The 27,315-nt window shown below is 46.0% G+C and overlaps 1 protein-coding gene across 4 annotated transcripts in view; it reads right to left on the reverse strand.

Annotated features, from left to right (window-relative positions):
• Window positions 1-27,315, reverse strand: part of CLEC16A (C-type lectin domain containing 16A) — a 97,944-nt gene that overhangs the window by 20,949 nt on the left and 49,680 nt on the right. For 3 of the 4 annotated variants that reach the window (XR_009558548.2, XM_035132319.3, XM_035132315.3), the window contains exons 19-21: window positions 26,333-26,484; window positions 24,494-24,698; window positions 22,618-22,785 (exon numbers count right to left, since the gene is read on the reverse strand). Coding sequence is in view for 3 of the 4 variants with exons in the window: in XM_035132319.3 (XP_034988210.1) it covers window positions 22,618-22,785; window positions 24,494-24,698; window positions 26,333-26,484 (525 nt within the window). In the remaining variant the exon portion in view is untranslated. Of the gene's footprint in view, window positions 1-15,171; window positions 16,258-22,617; window positions 22,786-24,493; window positions 24,699-26,332; window positions 26,485-27,315 lie in introns of those variants that run through there. The other variant, XM_060282659.2, reaches the window with a different exon arrangement.

Genomic DNA, 27,315 nt, shown 5'->3' on the forward strand with positions numbered 1-27,315 from the left:
CTCGCTTAACGAATGCCCTGCTTAACGAAATTTCCGCTTAATGAAAGGATTTTTCGAGCGGAGGTTGCCTTGCTAGACGAATTCGTTTTATGAAAAATTCGTCTAGTGAATCACGGTTTCCCATAGGAATGCATTGAAATTCAATTAATGCGTTCCTATGGGCAAAAAAAAAAATTCAAAAAAATTCAGTGCATTCCTATGGGATTCGCTAGACGAATTTTTCGTTATAAGAAAAGACCCGTGGAATGAATTAAATTCGTCTAGCGAGGCACCACTGTATTTCAATGGGAAAATTCGCTTCAGGTTAAGTACGCTTGAGGTTAAGTACAGACTTCCGGAACCAATTGTGTTTGTAAACCGAGGTACCACTGTAGTCCCACTTCAGGAAAACACAGTAACACAAACATCCTGTCTTCGTCACTTCCCACTTCCCAATCCGACTAACAAGTTATAGTTCCAAACATCTGGAGGGCACCAGGTCAGAGAAGGCTTCTACGAAGCATGCCCAAGTTGCTATTTTCATAAGAGGGGGTGGGTGGGGAGGGGAGGAGCACATCACGCCTCATCCAGACTTGTGACTCCGTCTCCACTTCCTCCATAGTTTACAGCTGCTCTACGAGGAATCTGTGCCAAGGGATATCCCCCGTCCTTTGTAGACTGAGATGCAGGTGCCCTGCCAGCAACATGGGCATGAACTGTAAGGCAGTCCTTGCTCCTCTGGCTTTTGAATACTTCAAGGAATTGAGAACACCAGCTCTTTCAGGGACCACTGGGAGGTAGTGAGGAGCAGCAGGAGTCTGTTGGTTCACACTCCCCCACCCCTCACCGCACCCTTCCTGGAGCCATTAATATAAGCGATGGAGTCGAGCAGCGTTTCGGATTGCCAGCTCCTTGCAGCAGCGACCTGCCCGCTTGCAGTTTGTAAAGCACCACGTTCATTAATAGCAATACTAATAGCAACTAGGGTTGGCAGAATGGGAGAGATGGGGCCAATCCGACCAACGGACACAATCTACTTCCTGCAAAGCATTCTACAAACACCGCACTGAAATGAACAAGCGGATGGAAAGGATTAGATTTGCAATCACAGCCAGCAAGATATCTTCAGCCAGTCAATTCAACCACTTGTGCCAGTGTGATGCCACACACATAAGCACATAGGAAGCTACCTTATACAATAGATTCTTTTGACCCTTCACTTCCCACTTAGCCCCAGCGCTATCTTGCAGAATACATATGTTCAAGTTTTGCTATGTCTTCATTAGAAAGAAAAAATCTGGTGATTGCAGGGCAGCCAGCCAATGTGGCCATCCTTTGACATGCCCTCGTCACGGCAATGGCCTAGGCAATAGAGCCAGGAACAAGTTTTAGGTCCTTCTTAAAAGCACTTTGATTCAATTTAGGAGAAGGCGTTTTCTTATTATGCATGGTATGGAGAAAACGCAGAGAGAAAGGCTCTTCTTCCTCTCATATAACTCTAGAACTCATGGATACCTGCTGAATGCTGGAAGAATCGGGACAGACAAAATAAAGTACCTTTCCATGGAGGATAAAACTATCAATGGGGGAATTGGGGAGAGTGCTATTAAGCTCAGATTCTGCTCCTGGGCTTCCCAGAAGCAATGGCTGGCCCCTGTGAGAACAGGATGCTAGGTGGGTCTTTGACCTGATCCAAGAGGCTCTCACGTTCTTAAGTATGCCTAGCTAAAAGTAAAGCAGGGCTTTACAAGTTGGTAAATGCCAAACCTGCAAGCACGAACTGAGCATGGGAGATGCTAAAGCATGATCAGGAAGGTCACTTCATTCTGCTCCAGTGACTTGAAAGGTTTCATGGCAGATGTTTTTAGATAAAACCCATGAGAAAACCAGCCATTTCAGAGATGCAGACCCACACCACGTGTTTTGTGTTGCACAGAATATGATTGTTCAGAGATCACAAGAACTGCTTCCCTGGTTCTCTGCATCCTGCCCAACCCACCCAGGAATGCTTCACAAAGAAGCGCCATGGCTCCAGGCTTGTGGACTAGGCAGACCCTGGCGAATCTGCTCCCTATTAAGGCATTGTTTATTCATATATCAACAACTTGCAAAAAAAAATATGCTTTCTTTTTTATATATATATATATATATATATATATATATATATATATATATATATATAAAAGCCAAAACCATTGTAGAGGTATTAACTCAGAGGATATGCTCAATGGCGCCTGGTGGTTTACGAAAGCCAACCCAGACTCTAAACTATCCCAGATTGGAATAAACTCTGCGGTGCAGTTATAGACAGTGGCGCTTGTTCTTTTTCTTAAGAAAATATGTATTTGTTTTTGGGTATGGTCTGAATCCCAGAACTCACGACAAATGGGCTGAGAAAAGGAGCTTTAAAAGAGCACATAATTGGGTAGGGTGGGGGAGAGGAAGAGGAATCAGAGAGTTGCAATTAAATACTTCCTTACTACTGTACTTCACTTTACATATTCAGAAATGGATTAAATTTCAGAGAGATTTTCAAAGGAACCACACTTTGCCTGGTTTCACAGTTCTGCAAAAGTGCAAAACGCTCATCTGCAGCAGGTGTGGCTGACCCAGAAAGCCACAAAAAGAGATGCAGGAGCGAAATTTTGTCCTTGTGCACGTCAATGCTCGATTCTGAATTGCACAAAAGCCTTCCTCATTTAGGATGAAGTCACAGCTAATTCTTATCTAAGAGGAAGCGACAAGCCCAGTATATATTTTATGGTGCCTCTATTTCACCTTGCATGTGATATAATAACCAGCCAGGGGCTTTCCAAGCATCTCTTGTTTCAAGAAAACCTACACACAAGCTGCATCTCAGTCAATACCGAACATCTCAATGAATCCCAAGTTTAGATGTTGGGAAAGGCGATAAAACAGAGCACAATGTCAGAGAACAAGTGAGGTTAACGTGAAGCTCACGAGGTTGCGGGTCCGGTCTGTAGGGAAACTGGCAGTCAAAGCTGGGAGGCAAGTGCCACCACTTGCCAGCAGGAAGCAAAGGAGACGAAGGCTGCAAAGGAGGTGAGGGAAAAGGCTTGGTGAGCTTGCTAGGAAGTTGTTGGGGTTCAGTGGTTGCCTGCAAGTTATGTTTTCAGAACCAACAATTTTTCAGGACCAACTTTTTACAGGAAGCGTATCAAATGCAAAAGTGCCACCCTGGAGGGCATCACAATGCAATTCTCTATAGTCGAGTCGCATTCCACACAAATTTAACTGGTGCTTGGCTACAGCTCCGTTCCAGATCAATTCCAGCCTTTTTCTTCTGCCTGCAACTCTCTCTGCTTCCCTCCATCCTTCTTCTCTCCTCCTGTTGGTGGAGGAGTGAGGCAAGGCAGCAGAAACATAGGGACGGCCTCCCCCCAACCCATGCCAGCTAGTAGCCAGGTTGTTGTTTTTTAAAAAAGTCATTTGGGGCTATATGTGACTTTTGCAAATATGAGCTGCCTCTGGAATGTTACCCCTGAACGTGATGCAACTAGACTGCAGTCTAATGAGCTGGGCAGGCAGGCATACACATGGGAACTGACTCTACGCCACAACCAGGCATGTGACCATGGTGGTGCCACACATGTCTTCCAGGCTCTGCCACAACAGCCTTCTCCAACCCGATGCCCTCCTTGTGTTTTGGACTACAACTCCCATCTGCCCAGTTGACAGGTCGCGTTGGGGCTGATGGGAGTTGTAGCATCTGGGAGGACACCAGCTTGGGGAAGGCTTGTCTATGAGTCTTTATAAAAAGAGTTTGAAGTGGGCGGGGGGCAGTTTAAAGCAATGCAGTGTCTGAGCACCCAGTTTATCCTTAAATACTCCTAGCCACATATTATTTTAAGATACTGACATCCTCCCTATGAAGATTTGGCACAAGAAACAGGCTTACTCCCCCCCCCCGACAAGTACAGTAATCAATCCTTACTTTTTGTAGCCATGAGCTCCTCCTACATCTGCCTGCGCATCCCCAGTTATGAGCCATAAAAGCAATAAAGAGATGGAGAATAGCAAGGCACATGAAATGCATGAAACTGAAAACGTTGTCACCAGAAGGATCATGGGGGAGAGTTGCCTAACAGAAATAAAAACTACTGAAGTGGAGATTCGTTCAATAGTATTTCTTCAACAGAATGAACGCTTATTTTCCTTCACTGAAAAGTAAGTCATGTTTTGCAGGGAACGGCATATGGACACCTGAAGGTCCCTCATATCTAATCAAACCAGTGCTGTCTACTCTGACTGACAGTGGCTCTTTGGGGCAAGGCGGGTGGGTTGTTCTCAGGGCAGGGGAAGGTCTCTCCCATGATCTGCTACCTGAGGCCCTTTTTTAAAGATATGAAGCCCGAGACTGAGTCTGGTGCTTTACCAGAGGCATTTAGCCCACCGCTGCAGCTGCCCAATACTCAGGGCGCACAATAATGGTTTGGGTTGCTTAATGATCTCACTAACTGGCAGTAGCTCCAGCAAAAGTTTTCTCACTCCATCCACCTGCTACTGGATCCTTTAAAAAACAAAGGAAGGAAGAACAACAACTGGAGTTGCCAGGGCTTGAACCTGGGACCCTTCTGCATGCAAGGATTTGCTCTGCCACTGAGCTCTGGCCCCTGTACAAATGTGCAAGGGGGCACCAAGTTTGAGGAAGAATGAGAAAGTAAATGGAGGCCTTTCCGTATTGCAAGCACCCACTGACCCTGACCTAAGATTAGGAATCTTGGGAAATTCCATCGCAAATGGAAATTCCCGCAATTTGTGCAAGGTCACGAATGGTAATCATGCAAGCAACTACAAGTGGCATTTGCTATTGTCAGGGCAGGGGGTTTAGTTTGCAAACTAAAATAATTATGGTAAAAAATTATGTTACAGTAAGCCTGAAACTTATGTGCATTTAACTTAGGTGCATTCAGGTTTATGTGCTGTTTGGGGGGGGGGGGCAATAAAAAAAGACTTTGGCAATCCCACCTGACATTAAATTCAATGTATTCTGACTATACTTGATTTTCACTTTATGTTTCCCTTTGTAATTGCATGCTTATTTTCTGCATACGTAAGTTTTTGACATGTCCCTTCCACCGAAATACATCAAAATTAATTATGTAAATCCTTGCATAGTGAGACAACGATGTAAGTTTCAGTGGAAGCAGAACAGAAATAGCAATGAACCCAGGACAAGACAGAAATTGCTGCTGCCTTTCAACCCTGCACAAGACAACAGGGATCTCTGGAGAAATTAGAAGACAAACTTGAGCCCCTGCAAGAACAAGTGGGGAAATCACTGGGTCCATCTTGCCCAGTATTGTCTGCACTGACTGGCAGAGGCCCTCCCCCAGCCCTACCTGGAGGAAGACACTCCCTAGATTTAAGATCCTCAGTCCTTATTCCAAGTGATTTGTGACTGAAGAAGGGGGTATTTCAGCAATGATGGGTCAATGGAAACTTTGCCAACATTACTTGAAGAGAGATGCAAAATCTATTATTATTATTATTTTATAAAAAAATATCGGCAACAGGAAACAGCACCTGGGCCTGCCAGAAAATACCATCCTTTTAAAAACCACAGTTTCTCTGAAGCAGTCAAACAAACATGTAGTTTAGGAAGACCTCGGGAGCACAAAAAGCATCACTGTACATTAGTTCACGGTGGCTGACAGATAGATAGATATTGGTCGATATGGGGGAAATCACCATGTTGCTTCAAGAGGCCATGAGATCAGCTGGAGCAGGCTGGCCGCTGGCGAGAGGGGTAAATTAAATCACCACCACCACCATCAAGGGACAACTGAAGAACACCAAATATGCTCAGAGGTAGCCCAAAAATGCAATACTGCCAGAGTCACAGGAAGAGGCTGTTCTGCTTCTCCCTCACCTGAGGCTATTGAGAATCTATTTTGGATACAGAAGTTGAGCTTGACTAAAGGAGAACAAAGCAGGTTTGCTAAATGATAAGTTACTCAAGTTACTCGCCCACAAACTGTTCCTAGCTCTTCTGCCCACACTTAACTGGTTGCCAGTTTGTTTCTGGGCCCAGTTCAAGGTGCTCACAGTGATGCACCTCTTCACCCTGGCTCCCGATACTTGGAATCGTAGAATTGGAAGGGACCCTGAGGATCATCTAGTCCAACTCCCTGTGACGCAGGAATATGCAGCTGTCTCGTACAGGGATCGAAACGGCAGCCTTGGCATTATCGGCACCACGCTCTAACCAACTGAGCTACCCAGGGAGGTGTGTATTTTTAGCACCCACCTTATTTCTGTTCTGTGGAACCGTTTTGCTTATTCTTGATCATTGTTATCTGTTCTACTTTTTAAAATACCTATGATTATACTGCAAGCCGTCCTGGGACCTCATGGCTAAAGCCAGGCAAGAAATCGAATGAATAAAATAAGTAACTCAGCCAGTCACATGTGCCATGTCAAGAATCTAAAAGAAACAACCACACTCCCTTCCTAAATCTGCAACTGCTTCCATGTCTAGTCGTTTTCTGGAGAAAATTCTTACTCCCCCTAGGGGAGCAGCTGTGCAGTCTGCTGCTCTCAGGAAGCCTAGTGGAAAGTTTGCGGTGGTTAATAAAACAACAAGTTTCAGCCTCAACTCTTCATGCTTTGCATCTCCACCGTGAGCAGGGGGTTGTGCACAGGCCACAATCCCATGGGAGTGCAGAAGGCAAGAAATTCAGCTTCCTGAGAATTTTTTTTTGGGGGGGGGGAGAATGCAAGCAAGCTTCCCACCCTCGTGGCTGAGAAGACGTGTTAAGCACTTTCTGTTGGGCAGCACTTGCTGAAATCTTAGAAGCCAAACAGGGAGGCAGAGCAGGGATTCCAGTGGTCAGGGGTAGAACTACTGTACTGCCCATTGCACACCTACTTGTTCTCTCCCTTGGCTATTGAAATGGAAATAAAATCATGCAAAACAGTAACCAAGTAAGTGGGTGGGAGAGTGAGTGAGTGAGTGGAGAGAGGACTGTGTCATTTTAAACTTGCACTGGGTTAATAAAATTACAGAATTTAGCTTTTCTTAGCACAGAACTCCCATACAGATATCACCTTCCTAGCAAAACACACACATGCCACCTGCTAAGTTGAAGGCCTCATGCGTTTGAGCACCCAAGAGGGAAGCAGGGCTGTTGGTGGCCAGCCGGCCCATGAATGTTAACACGTTTTCCAGAGCAGCACAGAATTTGCAAGAGCAATGTTGGTTGGCTTGAGCTTGGAAAGGAGGGGAAGGGAGCCAAAATGGCTTCTTGCCTCTCTGCTTTCCTTTTTCTTAAAAATCATAGAAAGGGAAGAAGTCCCTTGGGGGCCTCCGCATTCCTGCTGATTGCCGAGTTGTCTTTTCAACATTACTCGAGAGGATGCTTGCTAGCTCTGGACGCACCACACAGAGCAGGCAAATAAATCGCAGAGTATCCAAAACCAAACCCCTCGGTCCCCAGAACTAGGCTGTTACGGTAATTTGGACAGAGAGTTCCAGGAGGCCTGGCAGGCCTGAACTTTGAAAAGGTTCAACAAACATCTGCGCTCAAGTTGCAACTCATATATATATATATATAATCTCCACTAATGCAACCTTCTCTGCAAATGGGAAGGCGCTGGGCTCTGGGGAAGTGCAGTCAGATAATTAAGGCTGCCCTCCCCACAATGATTGGGCTCTTTAAACTTGGTGGCAACAACAACAACAACAATAACAACCAGTGCTTTTTTCGGGGGGGGGCACAGGGGGACACATACCCCTAAACATTTTGTGAATCTAAGTTTGGCCTCATTGAGGGGCAGTATTTCAATATGAGTAGGAAAATGAGAGTACCCCTAAACTTTTTTTTAATAGAAAAAAGCACTGATAATAATAGGGCTGCCAACTTTGGAACTTTGCCACCTCAATTCAGTTTGGGCAAAATGGTGATGCCAACTGTGCCAAGAGATCTTCCGTGGGTCTAGCTCTAAGATTTAGTGACCTGAAAACATGGCGTATAAGACGACCACCGACTTTTGAGAAGATTTTCCTGGGTTAAAAAGTAGTCTTATATGCAGGAATCCAATTTTTTTAAAAATAATAATTATTATTATTATTATTATATTAGGATGCCTTTCCCTTGGTCATACTTGAAGCAACAGCGACCTGTTGCTTCAGACTTCTTGCAAATATTCTGCTTTTTCCCAGATCCGCAAGATTGGGCTCTGATTTATCCAAATGAATCTTCTGCATCTGCCTTATTGGCTCCCCCCCCCTCCCCGTTTGTAAATTGTTTGCACTGGTTTCAATATTGCATTTTTATTTTGCTGCAATCCGTCTGGGGTTCTTATGGTGAAAGGTGGGTAAGAAATTCGAAAACAACCACACAACTCACTAGGTTGCCTAAGGTACACGACTTTCAGCATCACAACCACATCATTAACTTTGGGGTGCTATTAGTGGCCTACCTTTCAGGCTGTTATCTGATGTACAGGATGTGCTTTGAAAATGTAAGGAAAGGGGCAGCGTAAATGTTGATTGGATCATCCAAAATGAGCCAGTTTCTCATCAGAATAAGCCACATAAAATTGGGAATGAACAAGAAAATCACAACTCACACTTCTACCCCCCAAAGCATACCAGTCAGTGACCCATAAGGGGGGGGGGAAGCATTTGTTTTCTACCTTAAAAACCCATGCCTTCAAGAGCAACTGCTTTGTTTTGAAAACGTGCAATTCACTTGCCTGGTCTTATTTTGGAAGAGCCACAGGCTCACAAGTACGTTAAGCTCTCAGGATAGGGAAGAATATCAATCCAAATAATAATGAATCAGATCAATGTGGGTGTCTCTGTGACTCAATAGGGTGGAAATATTTCGTTCCCCTCAAGCACCAGAGGTCTATCCTCAAACACCTTGCATTCTGAGCATTAAAACACAGGAAGCCTTTTCCCTATGAATAGATGCACAATGATTGTTAACATTTGTATGATCTTCTCTCTCTCTCTCATGAGGCGCAGTTCTGAGGTCACGCCACAATCCAAGCAGTGATTCCTGGCAAAGGTACAAGCTGCAAATTTATCTAACAACTTACAGGAAGGCAAATGGGAATCTTTAGACAACAGGGTACCAGTAACAGGAGGCCGAGTTTCAAGCAAGAACTGGAAGCAAACTAAGCCTCGAGAGCAGGAAGTTCAAACCTCAAAACAAAGCCCTTGTGCATTTTCAACGTTTTCAAACAATATATGGCAAGGAGGAAACAGCTTTGGTTCTATTAGCACCAAACATTGATGAATGGAATGAAAACACCTGGATCAACAAAACATGAAAGCACACTTTGCAAAACTTTTGAAGCTCCATACTCACCACTAACCATGCAAAGACAAAGGGCCCTGCCTTGTGCTGCACATGATTCAAAGCAGGGATAGCCAAGGCGGTGCCCTCCCGATGTTTTCCGCCTCCAACTCCCACCAGCCCCTTCGAGCACGGCCAGTAGTCAGGGTTGACAAGATCTATAGCAACCCTGCTGGCTACCCCTGGTTTAGAAGGCAAAGGCCGTCCAAAGGCAAAGGCAATTCATCTTCCAAACCACCCCTTCTTGGAAAGGTAAGCAACATTTCTCAAGAAGGCAAATCTCTCAGTGGCAGGAGGAGGGATTGGTCTGAGCAAATGAGCACGGGGTTTCAAAAGTAGCTTGGAATTGGGTGTTTGCTGAACAATTGAGGGAGCCCCCCCCCCCCGGCAAATTGCATCAAAGAGCTCTTGGAGGAGACAAACAAGGAACGAGAAAAATAAGGCAAGTAGAGGTATAAGATGCACCCAGAACCAATACGTAACACACACACACACACAAATAGGAAGCTTTCACTCCATCTTAGGGAGATGGGAACCTGTCTTATTAGTGCACCTAGCTCAGTATTGTCTGCAGTATTGACTGGCAGCAGCTCTCTAGGGTTTCAGGCAGCAAGTCTCTGCTTGTCCTACCTGGAGATGCCAGAGGTTGTACCTGTGACCTTTCCTCCCCTGGAAGGCATGTGCTCCATCACTGAGCTAGGCGCCTTCCTGAAAATGCATTAGTTTTGTACTTGATTAGTCAACACTGCTAGTTTGATGGGAGGAATTAATCACTGACCCGCCTTCATTAGTTCTTTCAAGCAGGGCTGTAAATAGTTGGCAGTTTTCCCCCAGGCAGCATTTAGGATCTGAGGAGCCCCATGTGTATTTTACAAGGCGAGGTTAGTAACAAGCAGGACTGGAACCACCAAACTTCAGTAGGGCAAGGGCTGATGTCCTCTTCGAAGCTGCCGCTTGCTGCTATCTCATTCATAAACTTTTTTTTCCAACCCTGGTTGCCCAAGCCCAGAGGAAGGCAGTCATCAATGACATCCAGATTTATTCATATATATTTTTTAAAAAGAGATTCTCGTTCACAAGGATCTTTTAAAAGGCACTGCAAGGCTTTTAAGCTTAAAGAAGCTTCCCAACATACCTGTGACTTGGCTCTATTAAGGTATCAACAGTCATTTCTGAACAAGGGATGGAAGGCTGCCAAAGAGGTTTTCATTCATACATCTACCAGTGCCTATATTTCTGAAGTGACGCTTTCTGCTTGGGGACATCCACTGCGCCTATCAGGGAGGGAGTGGGTGGGGATAATCTCTACCAACAAACCCCAACAGAAAAAATATTGAGCAGCCAGAACAAACCTCAGCCTCCCCAGGCTGCAAAGCCCTCCTGCCTCCACACCCATGGCTAGTAGGGAGCATCGCAGACAGCAGGCAGGCACAAGTCCTCAGTGGTTGGCTGGAGCTAAGACAGGGGACAAAGGCTCTGCCATTTCTTTCTCTTGGGCTTTGCCAGCCACCACCATTCTATGTTCTCCGTCTCTCTGCCTGATGCCTTCCAGGCCCTCCTGGGCGTTCAGACTGGCAGAGGGGGGCTTCTTGGTAGTTCTGCACAAGCCCCAGAAGTTCAAGAGGTGCTGCCAGCCTTGAAGATGCCATTCTCGGGGGGGGGGGCGCTAAACTGAGAGATTCCCTTCCCAAATGGGTACATTTGGCACTTTCATTTTATTGCTTCCATGGTATGCTGAATAGGCCCTTCTTTACTTGGGCCTTTGATGCTCGAGACATACAGGCAACTCCCGTCTTAGGCGCAACTGTTATGTGCACGGAAACATCATAAAGGTGTAACTGAAACATCACTAATAGGCCGGAATGGGGGCGGGCAGGGGTGGAGCAAGGCATTTGCTGACTTTTTCATTGGGTTTCCAATTCCACGCGATTCCACACAAGCGTACAATCCTGTGCAAAAGAGGAGTCGCCTGTATGTTTTTAGGACCCACTCAGTTCCCTTTGATTGGTGTTTATTTTATTAACAGGTTTGATTGCTGTGCTTTTTAAAAAAATTGTTGTAACCCACCCTGAAATAAAAATAAAATAATAGTAATAGTAGTCAGGGTACTGATAATAATAATAATTCCCAACTCCTGTTCTCCCATCACCACCATCTTTTAGTTACCTCCACCGCTGCAGAAAGCATGCATCTGAATACCACTTCCTGGGAATCACAAGTGGGGGGGGGAATGCTGTTTTTCTCAGGTCCCGCTTATGGGTTTTCAACAAGCATCCAGCTGGCCACTGTGAAAACAGGATGCTCAGCTCCATGGCCCTTTGGCTTGATCCAGCAGGCTTCTTATTAAGTTCTTACGAAATCAATTAAGGCCAAAGACTGTTTGAAATTTGGAAGAGGGGTTTAAGGCTGCAACCCTCCCACCCACCCACCCACCCACCCCCCGGGCTGGGAGTTCTCCAGTGGCAGACGGGATGGAGGAAAGAAGGGAAGGTTTGTGTGTTCTCTTAAGTCTGCAAATGATACCTTCAGCAAAGGTGGCGTCTGTGCGTGTGCCCTTCCCCTGCTGCACTGTAGGCAATAACTTCTGCAAGAATAGTTCTGGAAGTCACATCCCGGGGACACAGGATGCTGTTGGAATAGGCCCTAGAATTCCTGCTTAAGTGATGCCCCCCCTCCCACCCCCTCGGCTTTCAAAACAAGAAATTTAACGGCAGGCAATTAGACCTTATCACTTTACTCTAATTGCCTATTAAATCTCACATAAAAATGCACTGCGGTGCTGACTCTTCTGAGTTCATTCACTGACAAGAATGGGAGGGGAGCCCAAGGGGGGCATCTCCTGGTCTCGTGCACTAAATGCCAGCTTGGTCCTCTGCATTCAATCATCTTGACAGCACCAACTTTTAACATCTAAGAATGCAGCAATGTGGAAGGGTCTAAGTTGGGTTGTGTATGTGGTGGTGTTGGGTGTTTTTACAGATTTTCTCTCCTGTTGCAGATTATTCTTACTGCTTCCAGGAACAGACTTGTCTTCTAGAACATCATCTAGTAGTCTCCGGATATCTGATCTTTGCCACCTTCATTGTGGCTCACCAGGAAGACACAGAATGCTCGGAACAGGGTTCTCCCAACGCCACTGCAACTTCCAGACTGGTGCAGCGGAATCTCCCAAATAAGAGCTGGCTCCTGGGGAACAGTCTGATAAAAGGTAAAGGACCCCTGGACAGTTAAGTCCAGTCAAAGGTGACTATGGGGTGTGGTGCTCATCTCGCTTCAGGCAGAGGTAGCCAATGTTTGTCCACAGACAGCTTTCCGGGCCATGTGGTCAGCATGACTAAACCGCTTAGCTGCCAAGTATCCCGTTTTTCGCGGGAAACCCCCAGATTTTAATCCGTTTCCCGCTGTTCTCCCGAATGGAGAAAAATCCCGGAAATCCCCCGGATTTCCTACCTGCCAGGGAGCCTCCATTTTGGGTGCCGCTCTTCCCATGTGTGGGCACCGGAAATCGGGCAGAGCAGCACCGGAAGTCGCTTCTACGCATGCCCGGCGGCCATCTTGGTGGTGGCCGCATGGCGATGGCCGTCACCAAGACACATGGGAAGAGCGGCCCGGAAGTTGCTTCTACGCAACTTCCGGTGCCGCGCCGCTGCTGATCCCGCATTTTTCAGCGGGAGACTTGACAGGTATGCTAAACCGCTTCTGGCGCAACGGAACACCGTGATGGAAACCAGAGCGCACAGAAACGCTGTTTACTTTCCCGCCACAGCAGCGGTACCTGTTTATCTACTTGCAGTGATGTGCTTTCGAACTGCTAGGTTGGCAGAAGCTGGGACACAGCCACAGGAGCCCACCCCGTCACACAGATTTGAACCGCTGACCTTCTGATCGGCAAGCCCAAGAGGCTCAGTGGTTTAGACACCCAGCAGCCTAGCTGGTGGTGGATCCATGAGGTGCAGGGCAAAGGTCCAAAGAGGAGGTCTCTGTAGCACCAGAACAATTGGGAGGGAAGAGAGACAGAATCTGCAGGACCAGAGACCAAGTTGTTGCTTCCTATCTGAGGAGGGGCCCATCAGAAGAGATCAAGTTAAAAAGGGGAGTGTGCCAGTTTGCAGCCTTGAACTGAAACCGCTGCTCGGTGGCTTTTGGCTAATACCAAACATGGTTCAGAATCCTTCTCAGCAGGGAGATCTGCACCATGGTCCTCCGACCTATAAGGAGTTCAGACATCTTTTGTTTCCTCCAGCATAATTCCTCTTATCAGCTGCAAACCTACAAAGGCAGGCTCTCCAAAGGCAGATTCTGAACCATCTACACAGAGCGCCTTGTCTTTGGCAGTGCACTGCCCTAAGATCTGCCCCAGAAACTGGGAGCCTACCCACTCAGCGCTTCTGTTCATGCACATCACCAGACAAGCTGCTTCCCAACAACCTCATTATTAAGCATTGATCCTGATTTGTTTGTACAACGATTCCGAGGAGGATATATGACAGCAACTGTTGACCAAGGGTTCATTCTGGATTTAAGGGGTGGTTATATGACATCACATCAAGCAATTACTACCTCCCACTTTCCAGTGCATTTTTCTCTGTGTTTTCCCAGGCTTTACTTTACTGTTTATTTTTTGGAAGCAGGTTTGTTGCACAAGCCTGCCAGATCCACTTTAACTGTGCAGCTGGAATTTGCCGGTAGGTGACTGAATCCCACCCGCAAAACAGCAACAGTCTGGGAGCAGCAGAACATACCGCATTTTCCCATGTATAAGACACCCCCATGTACAAGAAGACCCCTATTTTTTAAAACCCCAAATTAAGAAATTAAGTTGTTTAGCTTTTGGGGGTGGGGGAGGTCACTTCCGCCAATCGCTCACCCGCCTGACCACCACTGCCAATCGCTTGCCACAGCCACTGTCGATCGCACACCACGCCACAGCTGCCAATCGTCTGCCCGCTTGCCGCCACCAGCAGCCCACCCACCCACCCACTTGCCACAGCCGCCAATCAGCTGCCCATCTCACCACAGCCAATCGCCAACAGGTCTTGCCGCAGCCACCAATCACCCGCTCAATTGCCGCTGCCAATCTCCTGCTTGCTGCTGCCATTAATCACACATTCCCCCCTCTGCATTCACTATCTGTGTATAAGATGACACCCATTTTTTGCCTAATTTTTTTTTTAGCAAAAAGCATCGTCTTATACACGGAAAAATGTGGTATTTCCCTTAAACGCTCCTTTCCCTGCACCACAGAGGACTGGCATTTCCATTTGTCTGAATGATGACGGCAATCCAAATTCACGCTTACCCCCGTTGCTCTGCTTTGGCCTAAATGTACCTTTCTCTGACACTGAGAAAACTCCCATTGACGATTTTTGCCAGGCAGCCAATGAAAGCGTTCCCTGTATGATTCAGTGAAATTTTGAGCTGGTGCCGCTGCCCAGTTACAAAACAGCAACAAAGACAGGCAGGAGATCAGTAAGCAACGGCCGCAGCCAAGTGAGATGATGGTGTCAGGGTAAGGTATGTCCCAAAGCAAGCAACTCAAGACAGCCTCAGCCCATCTTCTGCTCTTTAATGGTGGCCTTGCACAAGAAAGGCAGAAAGAAAACTGGAGCCAGGTGACCTGTCTGTCTATTAACCTCTGCATTTTACCCAGGCAGATCAATAAGTGCTTTGCTAAACACCACGTTAATGCGCTGTTCATTTATGATTGAGTCCAGGCAGGTTCCATGGTACTAGGAAAAATAAACCTCTGTTAACACACGGACCACTTAGGCAGCTATTTCAGTTAACTTCAAAGGTGATTAGCACTCTGCAACCTAACACCATAAAGCCAAGCGTTATGAAACCCAGTGACATGCAATGCTAATTGAGAAACAGGAATTGTTATTATCTTACACAAAAGACATAGAGAACATTCTGTCCGTGTCCGGCTTTTCTTCGGAAGAGCTTATTTGGATATCACGTAGAGATTGGGCAGTGCAAAGGTACTTTGACAAGCACCTGCCATATGAATTATGGTGGCTTTTATAACTTCTGTGGAAGCCTTGTGCAACACTGCTGCCAGCGCAAAAAAAAAGAAAGAAAAGAAAAGGGTTCCTGTTCACAATTTTTAAAAATGCGCCCAGCCACAACCCTGTTCAAATTGTTTTCTTTTAAAAGCAACACGATCACAATTAATGAGAATGAGGATATTTAAAGTATCCCAGCCCGGCAGGCAGCTTGGTAAATTCTTGTGAAGTAGCAGATTTAGTTACATAATTTCTCCCCACCCCACCCCGCCAGTCTTCAAGTCGCTATGACTGTACTCCTCAGGGCAGGGCAGCAGAACAATTTAAAATCATGGCATTGTTAACAGCAGGGTTAAAGAGGGGCTCAGAAGCAGGGCTGGGAAACAAGATGCAGGGTTGGAAAGCGGCAGGCATTCAGAGCAGGCAACAATGTGTGGGCCAGATAGTCTCATGCCATGCTTAGGACCCACGGCTCAGTGGCAGAACACATGCTTGGGCAGGCAGAATGTGCCATTGTTTTGTAGACAGTTTCAGACATCCCAACTCTGTCCTATGTTTTCCGCAACTGGTCCTTGTCCCCAGCCTACAATTTATAACCCAATATCTGTATTTTCTAATCTCTGCCTTTACCCAACCTCTTCCCCCCCACCCCCACCAATTTTATCCACTGCCCAATTCCTTTAATGAAAGCAATCTGTGCTTTTCACTGTTCCAAGTCTCCGGTACATATCAAATTTTCCAGTCAGGCTTTTTTGTTCTGTTTTTAAAGAACGGCTATTTATTCTTCCCACTCTGCAGAATTCCTCCAACAATATCAACAGCGGGTTGTCTCGACTATTTCTTCCTCCAGATAAGAAGCCGGAAGTGGTGGTGGTGATGGTGGTGATGGTGGTGTTGGTGGTGGGCCTGGTCACTTTTGGGAAGTTTCTTCCTTCGTGCCCCTGCTTGCAAAAGAGATTTACTCTCATGTAATCAATCTGCTCGGACCTTGGCACCTTACCTTCCAAGTCCCGGACTGCAGAATCCGGGACTGGCAGCCGTGTGACACCGGAAGTTGCGTTGACGCAACTTCCGGTGTCGCTCTGCCCATCTATGGGCACCAAACATGGCTGCCGCCAACACTGGAAGTCCCGTCTACGCACTTCCGGACATGCGTAGATGCGACTTTTGAAGCCGGCGACGGCCATTTTTGGTGCCCATAGAAGGGCAAATCAGAAAGATAAAAAATGGCCGCCGGCAGGAGAAAATAACGGAGAAAAACGGGAGATGAAGTGATATGGGGGACCACTGGGAAAAGGAAAGTAAAAACGGGTGTTTCCCGGGGGAAACGGGGTACTTGGCAGCTATGCTTGGCACAACTTCCTAAACCACACCTTCCCATATGGGGCAAAAGCATGCACCATGTGGTATGGAGAGTCTTATGTGCAGGATTTTCCTTAAGCCAACGCTCACACTTCTGAAAGGCCAATAGAGGAAACCTTTGAGCAAGTGCAGAGCAAAACACTTCAGCAACTGAACCAAGTCCTGACTCGTTGCTTCTTACACACTGTCCTCATGGGCCAAATTAGGACCTCTTCCACTTAGGACCACCGAGAGATTTTTTGAAGTATTAAGATGTTAATCAATGCTTATAAATAAACCAATAGGCAGGACTGCAAATTGGAGGTTACCCACCACTGGCTTAAACCATGGTTTATCACTTTGGACATAACGCGGAAAACTTTGGTTTAACAAATGAGAAAAGTGCTCGGCTGTAGGAGGAGGAGGAGGAGGAGGAGGAGGAGGAGGAGGAGGAGGAGGAGGAGGAAAGAGGTGCAAGAGTACTGTACCTTGCCTATTTCCAGCCCTAAATCATGTTTTGTTGGGCCAGGCAGGTTAGGGTCTGGAGCGGGCTGTTGATTGCTGTCAGGGCTGTGCAAATTGCACACACCACTGAAGTTCTGGGCCAGGACAAAGAACTGAAATCAGCTGCCTGTATCAGCTCTGCAAAGTTGCCCAGCTTTCAGTTTGCATGCATTTCGTCTGGTTTTGATAGTCTCGTGGCAAAGGCAAAGAGGCTGAAGACACCCACTCCACCTGCTACGACTTAGTTCACCAAAATCATGATTCAGCTGCTTCTCTGGCTTCTTTTAGCAAACACTGCCCACACATTTTCAAGCATATCTGTGAAGCCCACAGAGCTGCTGTGTCCCGTCCGTCCCCCCCGGCCCGCTTCTTAAGAAGTCAATGTTTTTGCATCCAGCTATCATGCTCTGCACTTTTTCCATGATTCCACTGTGTCACATCACTCGTGGCTTCAGTTGACGGCTTAACCAGCTAGGTACGCTATTTTATCTCTCAAAGAGCACTTGCCAGCAGTGTAGACATTATGTTTGATGCTGTCAGTCCCTTTTACCCAGGGCTGAGAAGTACATGCCTTAGTTCAGAAAGCAGCAGTACAACTAAACCTACGGTATATCAGAACTGCCCCTCCTGCAGTGCCAAGTGGACACCATGCCACGACTCTCCTCCTCAAAAAAACCTCTATAGAGAAAGGATCAGGAAAGGTGGGTTTAGAAATCACAGAGGAAATAAAAGTCCAGGGCAAAACTGAGCTTCAAAAATGCAGGTGCCAAGTTGCTGGTTGCAGCACTGGTGAGATGCATGCTGCAGGAAGCGGGGTGGGAGGAAGTCATCTCTGACCTTGGTGAAGGGTTAGCAGACCCGCTGCAGGTGGGGAACTGCCAGACCTCACTGTGACTGGACATTACCACTTCCTGTCCCAGTTACACCCCAAATCTGAAGCAAAAGGTGGATCTAGGAGACCAGGTCTCCGATCTCTACAATTCATGAAGACCACCTAATAACCACCAAGTCTCAGCTCACTCACATGGTTGTTGGGAGGATAAATATGGAGGAGGGAGAGCCATGTACATCACCTTGAGCTTACTGGAGACAAGGTGGAATACAAATGCAGTAACGAAAGTTAACAGCAATCTTGACTTTTATTTTTGGCTAATGCAACGTTCTTCCTCCTAAAAAGGGCCAGTCACTTCCACTGAAAGAAACCAGTAGAAGCAAACAGCGCACACAACTCGCTGCACTCTCGGCTCAAGGCAGACCCTGAAACAGCAGCCGCACCTGAATGTAGCTCAAGTCAGTGACTCAGACGTTTGCTGTAGGATCAACCAAAATCATGTATATATAGTCAAAACCCGTTGGGTTCAATGGCAGGTGGGATTGCCAAGGTCATTTTTCCTGCCCCCCATTTTAGTTTTTATTTTATGCCACACACATAAAGCTGAATGTGCACAAGTTAAATGCGTGCAAGTTGCCAGCTTACTCTCCTGCAGGTTTGACCTGAGGCGTAAAAGCGATCGCTGGGGAAAGGTGCATGGGCTCCCTCTTCTCAGTCCCATGTCCTTCAATAAATGTTTCTAGAGCAGAACAGAAAGGGACCAGGCCTTCTACCGAGGTGACCATGTATAAATCACTCCTCCAGGTGCCACCATAGCTCAGGATGGGGCTTCACTGGAAGCAATGCTGACATTGAAACCGCTTCTGCAAAACAAGTTGGCACTTAAAGAGGAAGAGCCCTGCTGGATCTGACCAAAGGCCTATTTAGTCCAGAGCTGCTCCCATAGGAATCCCACAAGCAGGACATCAGAAAATACCCCTCTTCTGCTTGCAGTGCCCAGCGCCAGAGGCATACAGCAGTCAGGACTGGTAGCCATCAATAGCCGCATGCTCCATTATTTTACCTAATTCCCTACATCTTGTGGCAGTGAATTCCACAGTTCAGGTGTGCACTCCATCCTTTAGTCTGCCCTGAATCTCCCACCAGCTTCATTTGATGGTCTTGTCCTCTTAACATCAAGAGAGAAGGATAAAACTTCTCTCTGTCCACTTTCTCAATGCCATGCCTACCTAACAGCCTTTACAAAACTTTTACTCTGCCCAGGATGCAATACAGATTGGAAACACAGGAACTGTCACAGAATGATGCAAATAAGATCTATGCCGAGCAACCCCACATACTCATACACAATATAAAAAGAGCTATTATTATTATTATTATTATTAGTAGTAGTAGTAGTAGTAGTAGTATTTATGCACCCCTTTTCATCAGAAAAGATAATTAAGCAGCTTACAAAGTAAAAGATTATGTAATATATTAAAGATTGAACAGTGTGGGAAACATCAGCCTCCATAAATAATAAAATGTATCAAACTCCAAAACACAGAATTTCGTTCACTCAGTATAGTCGCTCAATATCCACATCTATTAACACATGTCTGCACCTCAATTAACCCAAACACATTCACTCACACACACTCAACAATGACATATCCCAACCAGGAGGTTTGATGACCCTTTAGGTTCCTCCCAAATGCCCAAATTCTATTTGATTTATTATAAAAAATATTATTTCGGGGGGAAAATATTTATATCCTGTATTTTAATATACATTTCAAGGCAGCTTACAAATAGCGTTAAGCTACTTTAAAAAAGAAAAATAAACAAAATCAATGTTATAAAATGTCACCGGGATCCTTTCAACAGGGCAGCTGGTGATAAAAGCAGCCCTGTGTGGGAAAGGGATAGTGTCCTGGGTAAATACACAAACAATATACAAAGGCTGCACTGCAGCACTGGCAATCTAGTGCTTTTGTTGTTGTTTAGTCGTTTAGTCGTGTCCGACTCTTCGTGACCCCATGGACCATAGCACGCCAGGCACTCCTGTCTTGCACTGCCTCCCGCAGTTTGGTCAAACTCATGTTCGTAGCTTCGAGAACACTGTCCAACCATCTTGTCCTCTGTCGTCCCCTTCTCCTAGTGCCCTCCATCTTTCCCAACATCAGGGTCTTTTCCAGGGAGTCTTCCCCTCTCATGAGGTGGCCAAAGTATTGGAGCCTCAGCTTCACGATCTGTCCTTCCAGTGAGCACTCAGGGCTGATTTCCTTAAGAATGGATAGGTTTGATCTTCTAGCAGTCCATGGGACTCTCAAGAGTCTCCTCCAGCACCATAATTCAAAAGCATCAATTCTTCGGCGATCAGCCTTCTTTATGGTCCAGCTCTCACTTCCATACATAACTACTGGGAAAACCATAGCTTTAACTATACGGACCTTTGTCGGCAAGGTGATGTCTCTGCTTTTTAAGATGCTGTCTAGGTTTGTCATTGCTTTTCTCCCAAGAAGCAGGCGTCTTTTAATTTCGTGACTGCTGTCACCATCTGCAGTGATCAAGGAGCCCAAGAAAGTAAAATCTCTCACTGCCTCCATTTCTTCCCCTTCTATTTGCCAGGAGGTGATGGGACCAGTGGCCATGATCTTGGTTTTTTTGATGTTGAGCTTCAGACCATATTTTGCGCTCTCCTCTTTCACCCTCATTAAAAGGTTCTTTAATTCCTCCTCACTTTCTGCCATCAAGGTTGTGTCATCTGCATATCTGAGGTTGTTGATATTTCTTCCGGCAATCTTAATTCCTGCTTGGGATTCATCTAGTCCAGCCTTTCGCATGATGAATTCTGCATATAAGTTAAATAAGCAGGGAGACAATATACAACCTTGTCGTACTCCTTTCCCAATTTTGAACCACTCAGTTGTTCCATATCCAGTTCTAACTGTAGCTTCTTGTCCCACATAGAGATTTCTCAGGAGACAGATGAGGTGATCAGGCACTCCCATTTCTTTAAGAACTTGCCATAGTTTGCTGTGGTCGACACAGTCAAAGGCTTTTGCATAGTCAATGAAGCAGAAGTAGACGTTTTTCTGGAACTCTCTAGCTTTCTCCATAATCCAGCGCATGTTTGCTATTTGGTCTCTGGTTCCTCTGCCCTTTCGAAATCCAGCTTGCACTTCTGGGAGTTCTCGGTCCACATACTGCCTAAGCCTGCCTTGTAGAATTTTAAGCATAACCTTGCTAGCGTGTGAAATGAGCGCAATTGTGCGGTAGTTGGAGCATTCTTTGGCACTGCCCTTCTTTGGAATTGGGATGAAGCACAAGTAAATGGGGCTAACTCCCAAGTAAATGTGGTTTGAGAGGTTACTGGTTTGAGATACCAGAAGACGAACGCGTGGGATTAGGACATAAATAAAATTAGCTGCACAACACTCGCCGAGAGCCACAGAGTGGCAGTTTCCACGCGATGGCTGCCGTGACCTCTATAAGCAAATGTACTGTTTTCAATCTTTTTTGTGATTTTATGTGCTCGGTACACACACATGAACACAGCCAACTTGCAGCTGATTCGGGGAAACAACTTCAACTGTTCTGAATTTGAATTTGGCTAATCTTAGGCCTTAATCTATCTTTTTTTCAAGCTTTAATCGGTTTAACTGGTCAAGATCTCAGCTAAAGGCTGAGTTGGTTTAATTGTTGGGGCTGAGATTTAAAGATAAACACTTTCCCATCTCTTGCAATCCTACCATAGAGGTGCTAGATAAAGATGGGCTTTCCTTTTGGCAACAAGAGCTTTTATTTATTGCCTTGCAATACACTTCCTTCAAAGTATCAAGAAGAGCATTCAAACTGTGCTGCCTGGAGTTCATGGGCGACACCAGATTGGCAAAGCTGGCTTAAGCTGTGAAGGATTGTGTGAAGAATCTGAATCTCATTTTTGGCATAGACTTTGGAGGGTCACGGGCAAGGTTCTCCCTTTCTGCCTCTGCTTCTCCCACCTGAAACATACAACTCGCCTATCTTGCAGGATTATACATGCCATGTGTGGAATGCATTGTATTTCTATAATGCCTTAGAGTTTAAAATTATATTAATCATTATTATTTATTTGCAGCAGCAAAAGAAATCAATCCAGTAATCTGCGTTGGCACAAGCTTCTCTCTCCCACGGTGCTGATTATCTCATCACAGAGGACCTTATTTAAAGTGTGTAAAAGAGCACAATTAAGTCTGAATATTTCTGGGTAAAAGGGTTGAGAATATTGAGTAATAAAGGCAATTTGAAGTTCGAAGGGTTAATGGTTAAAAAGAAGTTATATTAGGGATGAAAGAAAGGGTGGTTAGAATAGGAAACTGCAATAACTAGTGAATTATTGAGAACTCAATAAGGGGGAATGAGGAAGTCCGAAATGTTTAGAATTAAAGTTGAAAAGCATGATAATATTTTTTCTCTTTTTTTTCTTTCTTTTTTATTATGAATATAGGTATTTTCTTGTTATTCTTTTTTATATGTGAAGAATATTGAAGAAACAAGATTTGAGGAAGCTATGTTGTATTTTCTTTTTGTATTTTTCTTTATGAAAAATCCAATAAAAATTATTTAAAAATAAAATAAAGTGTGCCAGCCAGGGAGGGCTTACCTGGGACCTTGTCGACAGATGCAAACACGGAGCGTTGTACGGTAGGGTCGCAGCTGCCACGTCGGGCTTGGTCATAGAACCGGAACGGCAGGTGCTGAGATGCAGAAGCTGAGCTGTGTCCAAAGCCCATCACTTCGTTTGAAGGTTGGACCGGAAGGTCTAGGAGAGCTGGGTTTAAACAAGACACATTTCAAAAATCTACATCAGCTGAAGAACCTGGAACCTCAGCTAGGGATGATGGGAGTTGTAGTCCAACAACATCTGAAGGACTACAGATTCCCTATCCCTGGGTTACCAAAATGTAGTAAGCTTTCTAAATGGAGATCTTTATCCCCCAGTTGGTATCTCTGCACTGGCTCTGCAACATGTTTTACGTATGCACTACTGTTGTTTTAAACTGGTTTTAAAGCTTCTGTCTGTAAAACACGCTCAATCACTTTTGTGTATGCAAGTATTTTAACTTTTCCTATACGTAACTGTTTCACACATTTTATTCCCTTGTAAATCACCTCGGGATGCGATTCACAAATAAATAAATAAATGGTCCTTGCAGCTGTGACAATTCTCCAAATTCAGACTGTTGCATATTTTTCCACGCAATGGGAGTTTTGATATTATCACACTGGATGGGAAGAATTCACTCCAGTCAGGGATGGGGAATGTGGTGTCCTGCAGGTGCGGATAGGCTACAGCACTGCTCATCCCTGACCACCGGCCACGCTGGCCTGAGCTAATGAGAATCGCAACCAGCCAAAAAATACATCTGGAGGGACACAGGCTTCCCGCATCACCCTTGCGGGAAGACAATTGCCAAGAACAAGCAAAACAGTACATAATGGGGAGGGAACAAATTTTTGGAAAAAGCCAACTTTTGATATGAGAAAGATGACAATTTTGCAGTGCCTTTTGGTACTGGAGAATCAATGTGGAGTGTTTTGGAAGTTTACAAAACGAATGATGTTAACGTTGTATCCAATGCTAGCATGTAGCCCATGCTAGTCCTACTCAAAGTAGGCCCATTGAAATTAATGAACATGTAGAATGACAGTGCATGTTTTGTTTTAAGTTTATTGCTATTTTTACTTTTAATGCCAAGCAGCAGATTTGGGGGCTGTTAAGGGCAGCAGGGGGCAAGTGGCTCTAGCTCACGGGACACAGTTCACTGGGCAGTCCTCTTGTGCCAATTCCACTAAAGTGAACAAAGTTGTGCAACAGCATGTGAGTAAATAACTTAAGCTTGCGGGTATGAACAGAGCACTATTACGTGTGGATCCAGAATTGGCCTCCACAGTCACCTACGGTCTCATTGTTAAAATCGTGTTTACAAAAGACAATCTTACTCGGCTATGAGTGATCGCCAAAGAAGAAAGAAGAAGAGACTTTTACCAAGTACGCAACATTGTTCTCCCTTTCTATACAATGCTTGTTTTGTTTTCAGTTACCAACCCAGAAATCAGGGATGAGGAGCCTTTTTCATCCCCCAAAAAGCATTCTCTTCTGTTCAACCTTTCAGAGTCGCATGCCAGTGGTGGACAAGGCCAGAAGCAAAGCAGGCGGAACAATGAAGGCAAATTTTACCTTCCTACAAGGAGATGGGTCTCTGCTCACCCAACCCTTTCTATCCTCCTCCAGCCAGGGAGCAAAGCAGCATGATCAGAGTTCAATGACGTATTCCAGGCAGGCACACACACCCGATGAGGGTGCAAAGAAGGGCCGGTGAGAGGTGTAACCTAGGGAGAGTCCCAAGGGCCAGGAAGAGGGGCCTGAGGGGCTGCATTTGGCCCCGGTCCTGAGGTTCGCTTTCCCCATTGTAAAGCATTGCAACTTTACGAGCGGCAAGAAAACACGGTACGTTTATCCGGAGAGTGTGAGTTACCTGCTATTCTTTGCATTTTCACACGCCGAGCCTGGATGCGGCCTTTTGCCAAGCGCTGCTTCGCAATGATGCAACGGATGTGATCCGAAAAGATGAAGGTGGCCTGAAGGATGGGGAAGGGCTTGGAATGGGGGCTGGAGGCTGGCTTGTGAATGATGATATTCAGGGCACGGCTGTCGTCTTCCACTCCGGTCACCTGCATATCCTGGGGTGGGGGTGGGAAAGTAGAGAAGAAGAATGTTTGTGGCAGAGATAGAATTAAGACCCAGTTTCTTGTCACAGCACCATGCTCACCCAAGGATAAAGTTGGAGCCTAGCAAGGTATGAGAGAACAGAACTGGATGGGCTCTACTACAGCTCAATGGCAGAGCTCAAAATGTTCAATGTAGGAGGGGGTCAGGGTCCCATTTCCCAGCATCTCCCACCTGCAAGGCCTTTGTCTAGCAGCATCTTTCAATGTAGAGGGGCTAGACCGACTGAGTGGTGTGGCTCAGGCTGCTTCACATTTCAAGGGGCACTGAGGACGAGAAGAGTCCTTGCCAAAACACAGGCACAGATGCAACCAGCTAAGAGACTGAGGTTCCAGCCAAGCCTCATATGAAATGAGTCCTGACTCGCCCTGTTTTAGCTGTGTCAGTCTAACTCCCCGCTGAGTATGCCTAGGTTTAAAAGGAATTTTCTGAGTGGGAACCACTCCTCAAAGTCCAGCTGACTGAGCCGTGAGAGATGGATCCGCCAGCTTCTTTGGGATCCGCTAAAGGAGGGATGGGGGAACATTTGACCCTGTTGCTATACTACGAATCCCATCGTCCATGAGCACTGGCCATGCTGACCTAGGCTGATGGGAGTTGGAGTCCAGCGACATCTGCACTAGATAATGTTACCAGGAAGCCTCCTAGCACTGCAGTACATTTTTATAGGCAACTCTTCTCCTCAGCGTCTGTGTTGCCTCCAGAATATTACTCACAGCTGACCCCATGGGGGGGGGGAGGGAAGGCAGCTTTTGCATGGGTCAGGACTGGTGTCAAGCAGTGTGCATGCAGTGCAGTGGGTTTCCTGGAAAAAATTTCCTATGCAAATCGGGCCAATTTGCACCTGAAAATGTCCAGTTTGCACTGGAAAATTTGTTTGAATGCCGTGGAGAGTGATCTAATCCATTTTACATGTGTTTAGTAAACAAAGCTTTGAAACTGTCAAGTATGCCTGATTCCGCATTTGTGGCATTCACTGTTACTAATGAACTTATGTGAAACAAAGAGTTTTCCATTAAGGTATCCAAGGCAGCAACAGCAACGAATATTACTCTGACAGGGAGGGAAAGTGTGGCAGAAAGGAACTTCCGTAAAATCATAGCAATGCTTTCTCACAGAACCCTGTTCTGAAAAGGTATCCCTAGTAGTATTTAAATCACGTGTTCTGCGACACACAAGGTAGACATAAATTCCACTGGGACATAAATTGCTGGAACAAGCCTCAATGAAGTTAGTCTGCCTATTGCCCCAGGAACATAGGAAGCTGAGCCAGACCATTGGGTCCATCAAGAACAGTACTGTATACACTGGCCTGGCAAAGGCTTTTGTGGAATACAGGCAGGGATCTTTCACAGCCCTTCCTGGGGCATTCGGCATGGAAAGTAGATGCTTTACCACTCAGTGAATGCCACATAAACAATTCAGAAGGTCCTGTGTCTGCCCCAAACCATGCCTCATTGCCTGAAGACAATCTTTGTTCGCCACTGGTGACCAAGGATGCACCTTGTTTTGATGCCTCATCCCCCTAGAGCACAAGGTTTGATTCATTCTACTTGCTGGTTTAAATCTTGCCATCTTTTACACTCACCTGGAGAAGACCTGCAAACTTCACCACTCCCCAGCCTAAGCGAGCAACATCCGGCTCCACCAAACTCATTTGGTAAATATCCACCGCCAGAAATCTCTGGACTTGACCGCCATCTTTTGTGATCACAGTGCAGGCAATTAAATCACTGTTATCTGAAATGGAAAGGGGGGGAGGAGGAGGAGGAGGAGGAGAGGAAGCATCATCAGAGGCAATTGATTGCTTTCCTAGAAAACAATATTCTCAAAAGGTACCTTTGATGGTAGTGCTTTCATATTTTCAACTACCTGTAGTTTTGTAGACATTTACACCAATCTACTGCATGCCTTTTTTTCTTGCTACATTGTTTAATACAGCCTTGTGCCCTCCAGATTCCCCTGCTGCCGCGCAGATTTAAATGTCCGTAAAGCCCGCCCCCAGGTCGGCCCTATTGGCCAGCCAGAGGCTTGGCGCGGCAGCAGGGATTGGCTGCAGCAGGAGGTCGATACACGCCCCCCCTGCTTGCCGCGAGGAGTGTGTCCCGCCCGCAAAGTCTCCCCTCGTGGAGGAGAGATCTTGGTGGACAATAGGTTGTGGACGGCTCCAATGATGCTTTTCTGGGAATAAATCCCTTGTGTGTTAAGGCCCCATGCAGAGAACCACACACAGTAACGCTAGCTGTCCTGGAAGCAAGCACAACAGCACTCTCCCTTGCTGTGATTTCCAGCAGCTGGTATTCAGAGTCTAGCTGCCTCTGACGGTTGAGGTAGAGTCTAGCCATCGCTGCTAGTAGCCACTGAGATCCTCACCCTCCATTAATTTTTCTAGTTCTTTTTTAAAAACCATCCACCTTGGGGGCCACCACTACCACTTGTGGAAACAAAGTCCATAGTTTAACTCGTGTTTTGCAAAGAAGCAGTTTCTTTTGCCTGGCCCGAATCTTCCAACATTCAGCTTCTCTGGATATCCACAAATTCTAGTACCGTGAGGGAGGGAGAAAGTTTTTT

This window comes from Zootoca vivipara, chromosome 13 (genome assembly GCF_965207765.1).
Source record: "Zootoca vivipara chromosome 13, rZooViv2.hap1.1, whole genome shotgun sequence".
Lineage (NCBI taxonomy): Eukaryota > Metazoa > Chordata > Lepidosauria > Squamata > Lacertidae > Zootoca > Zootoca vivipara.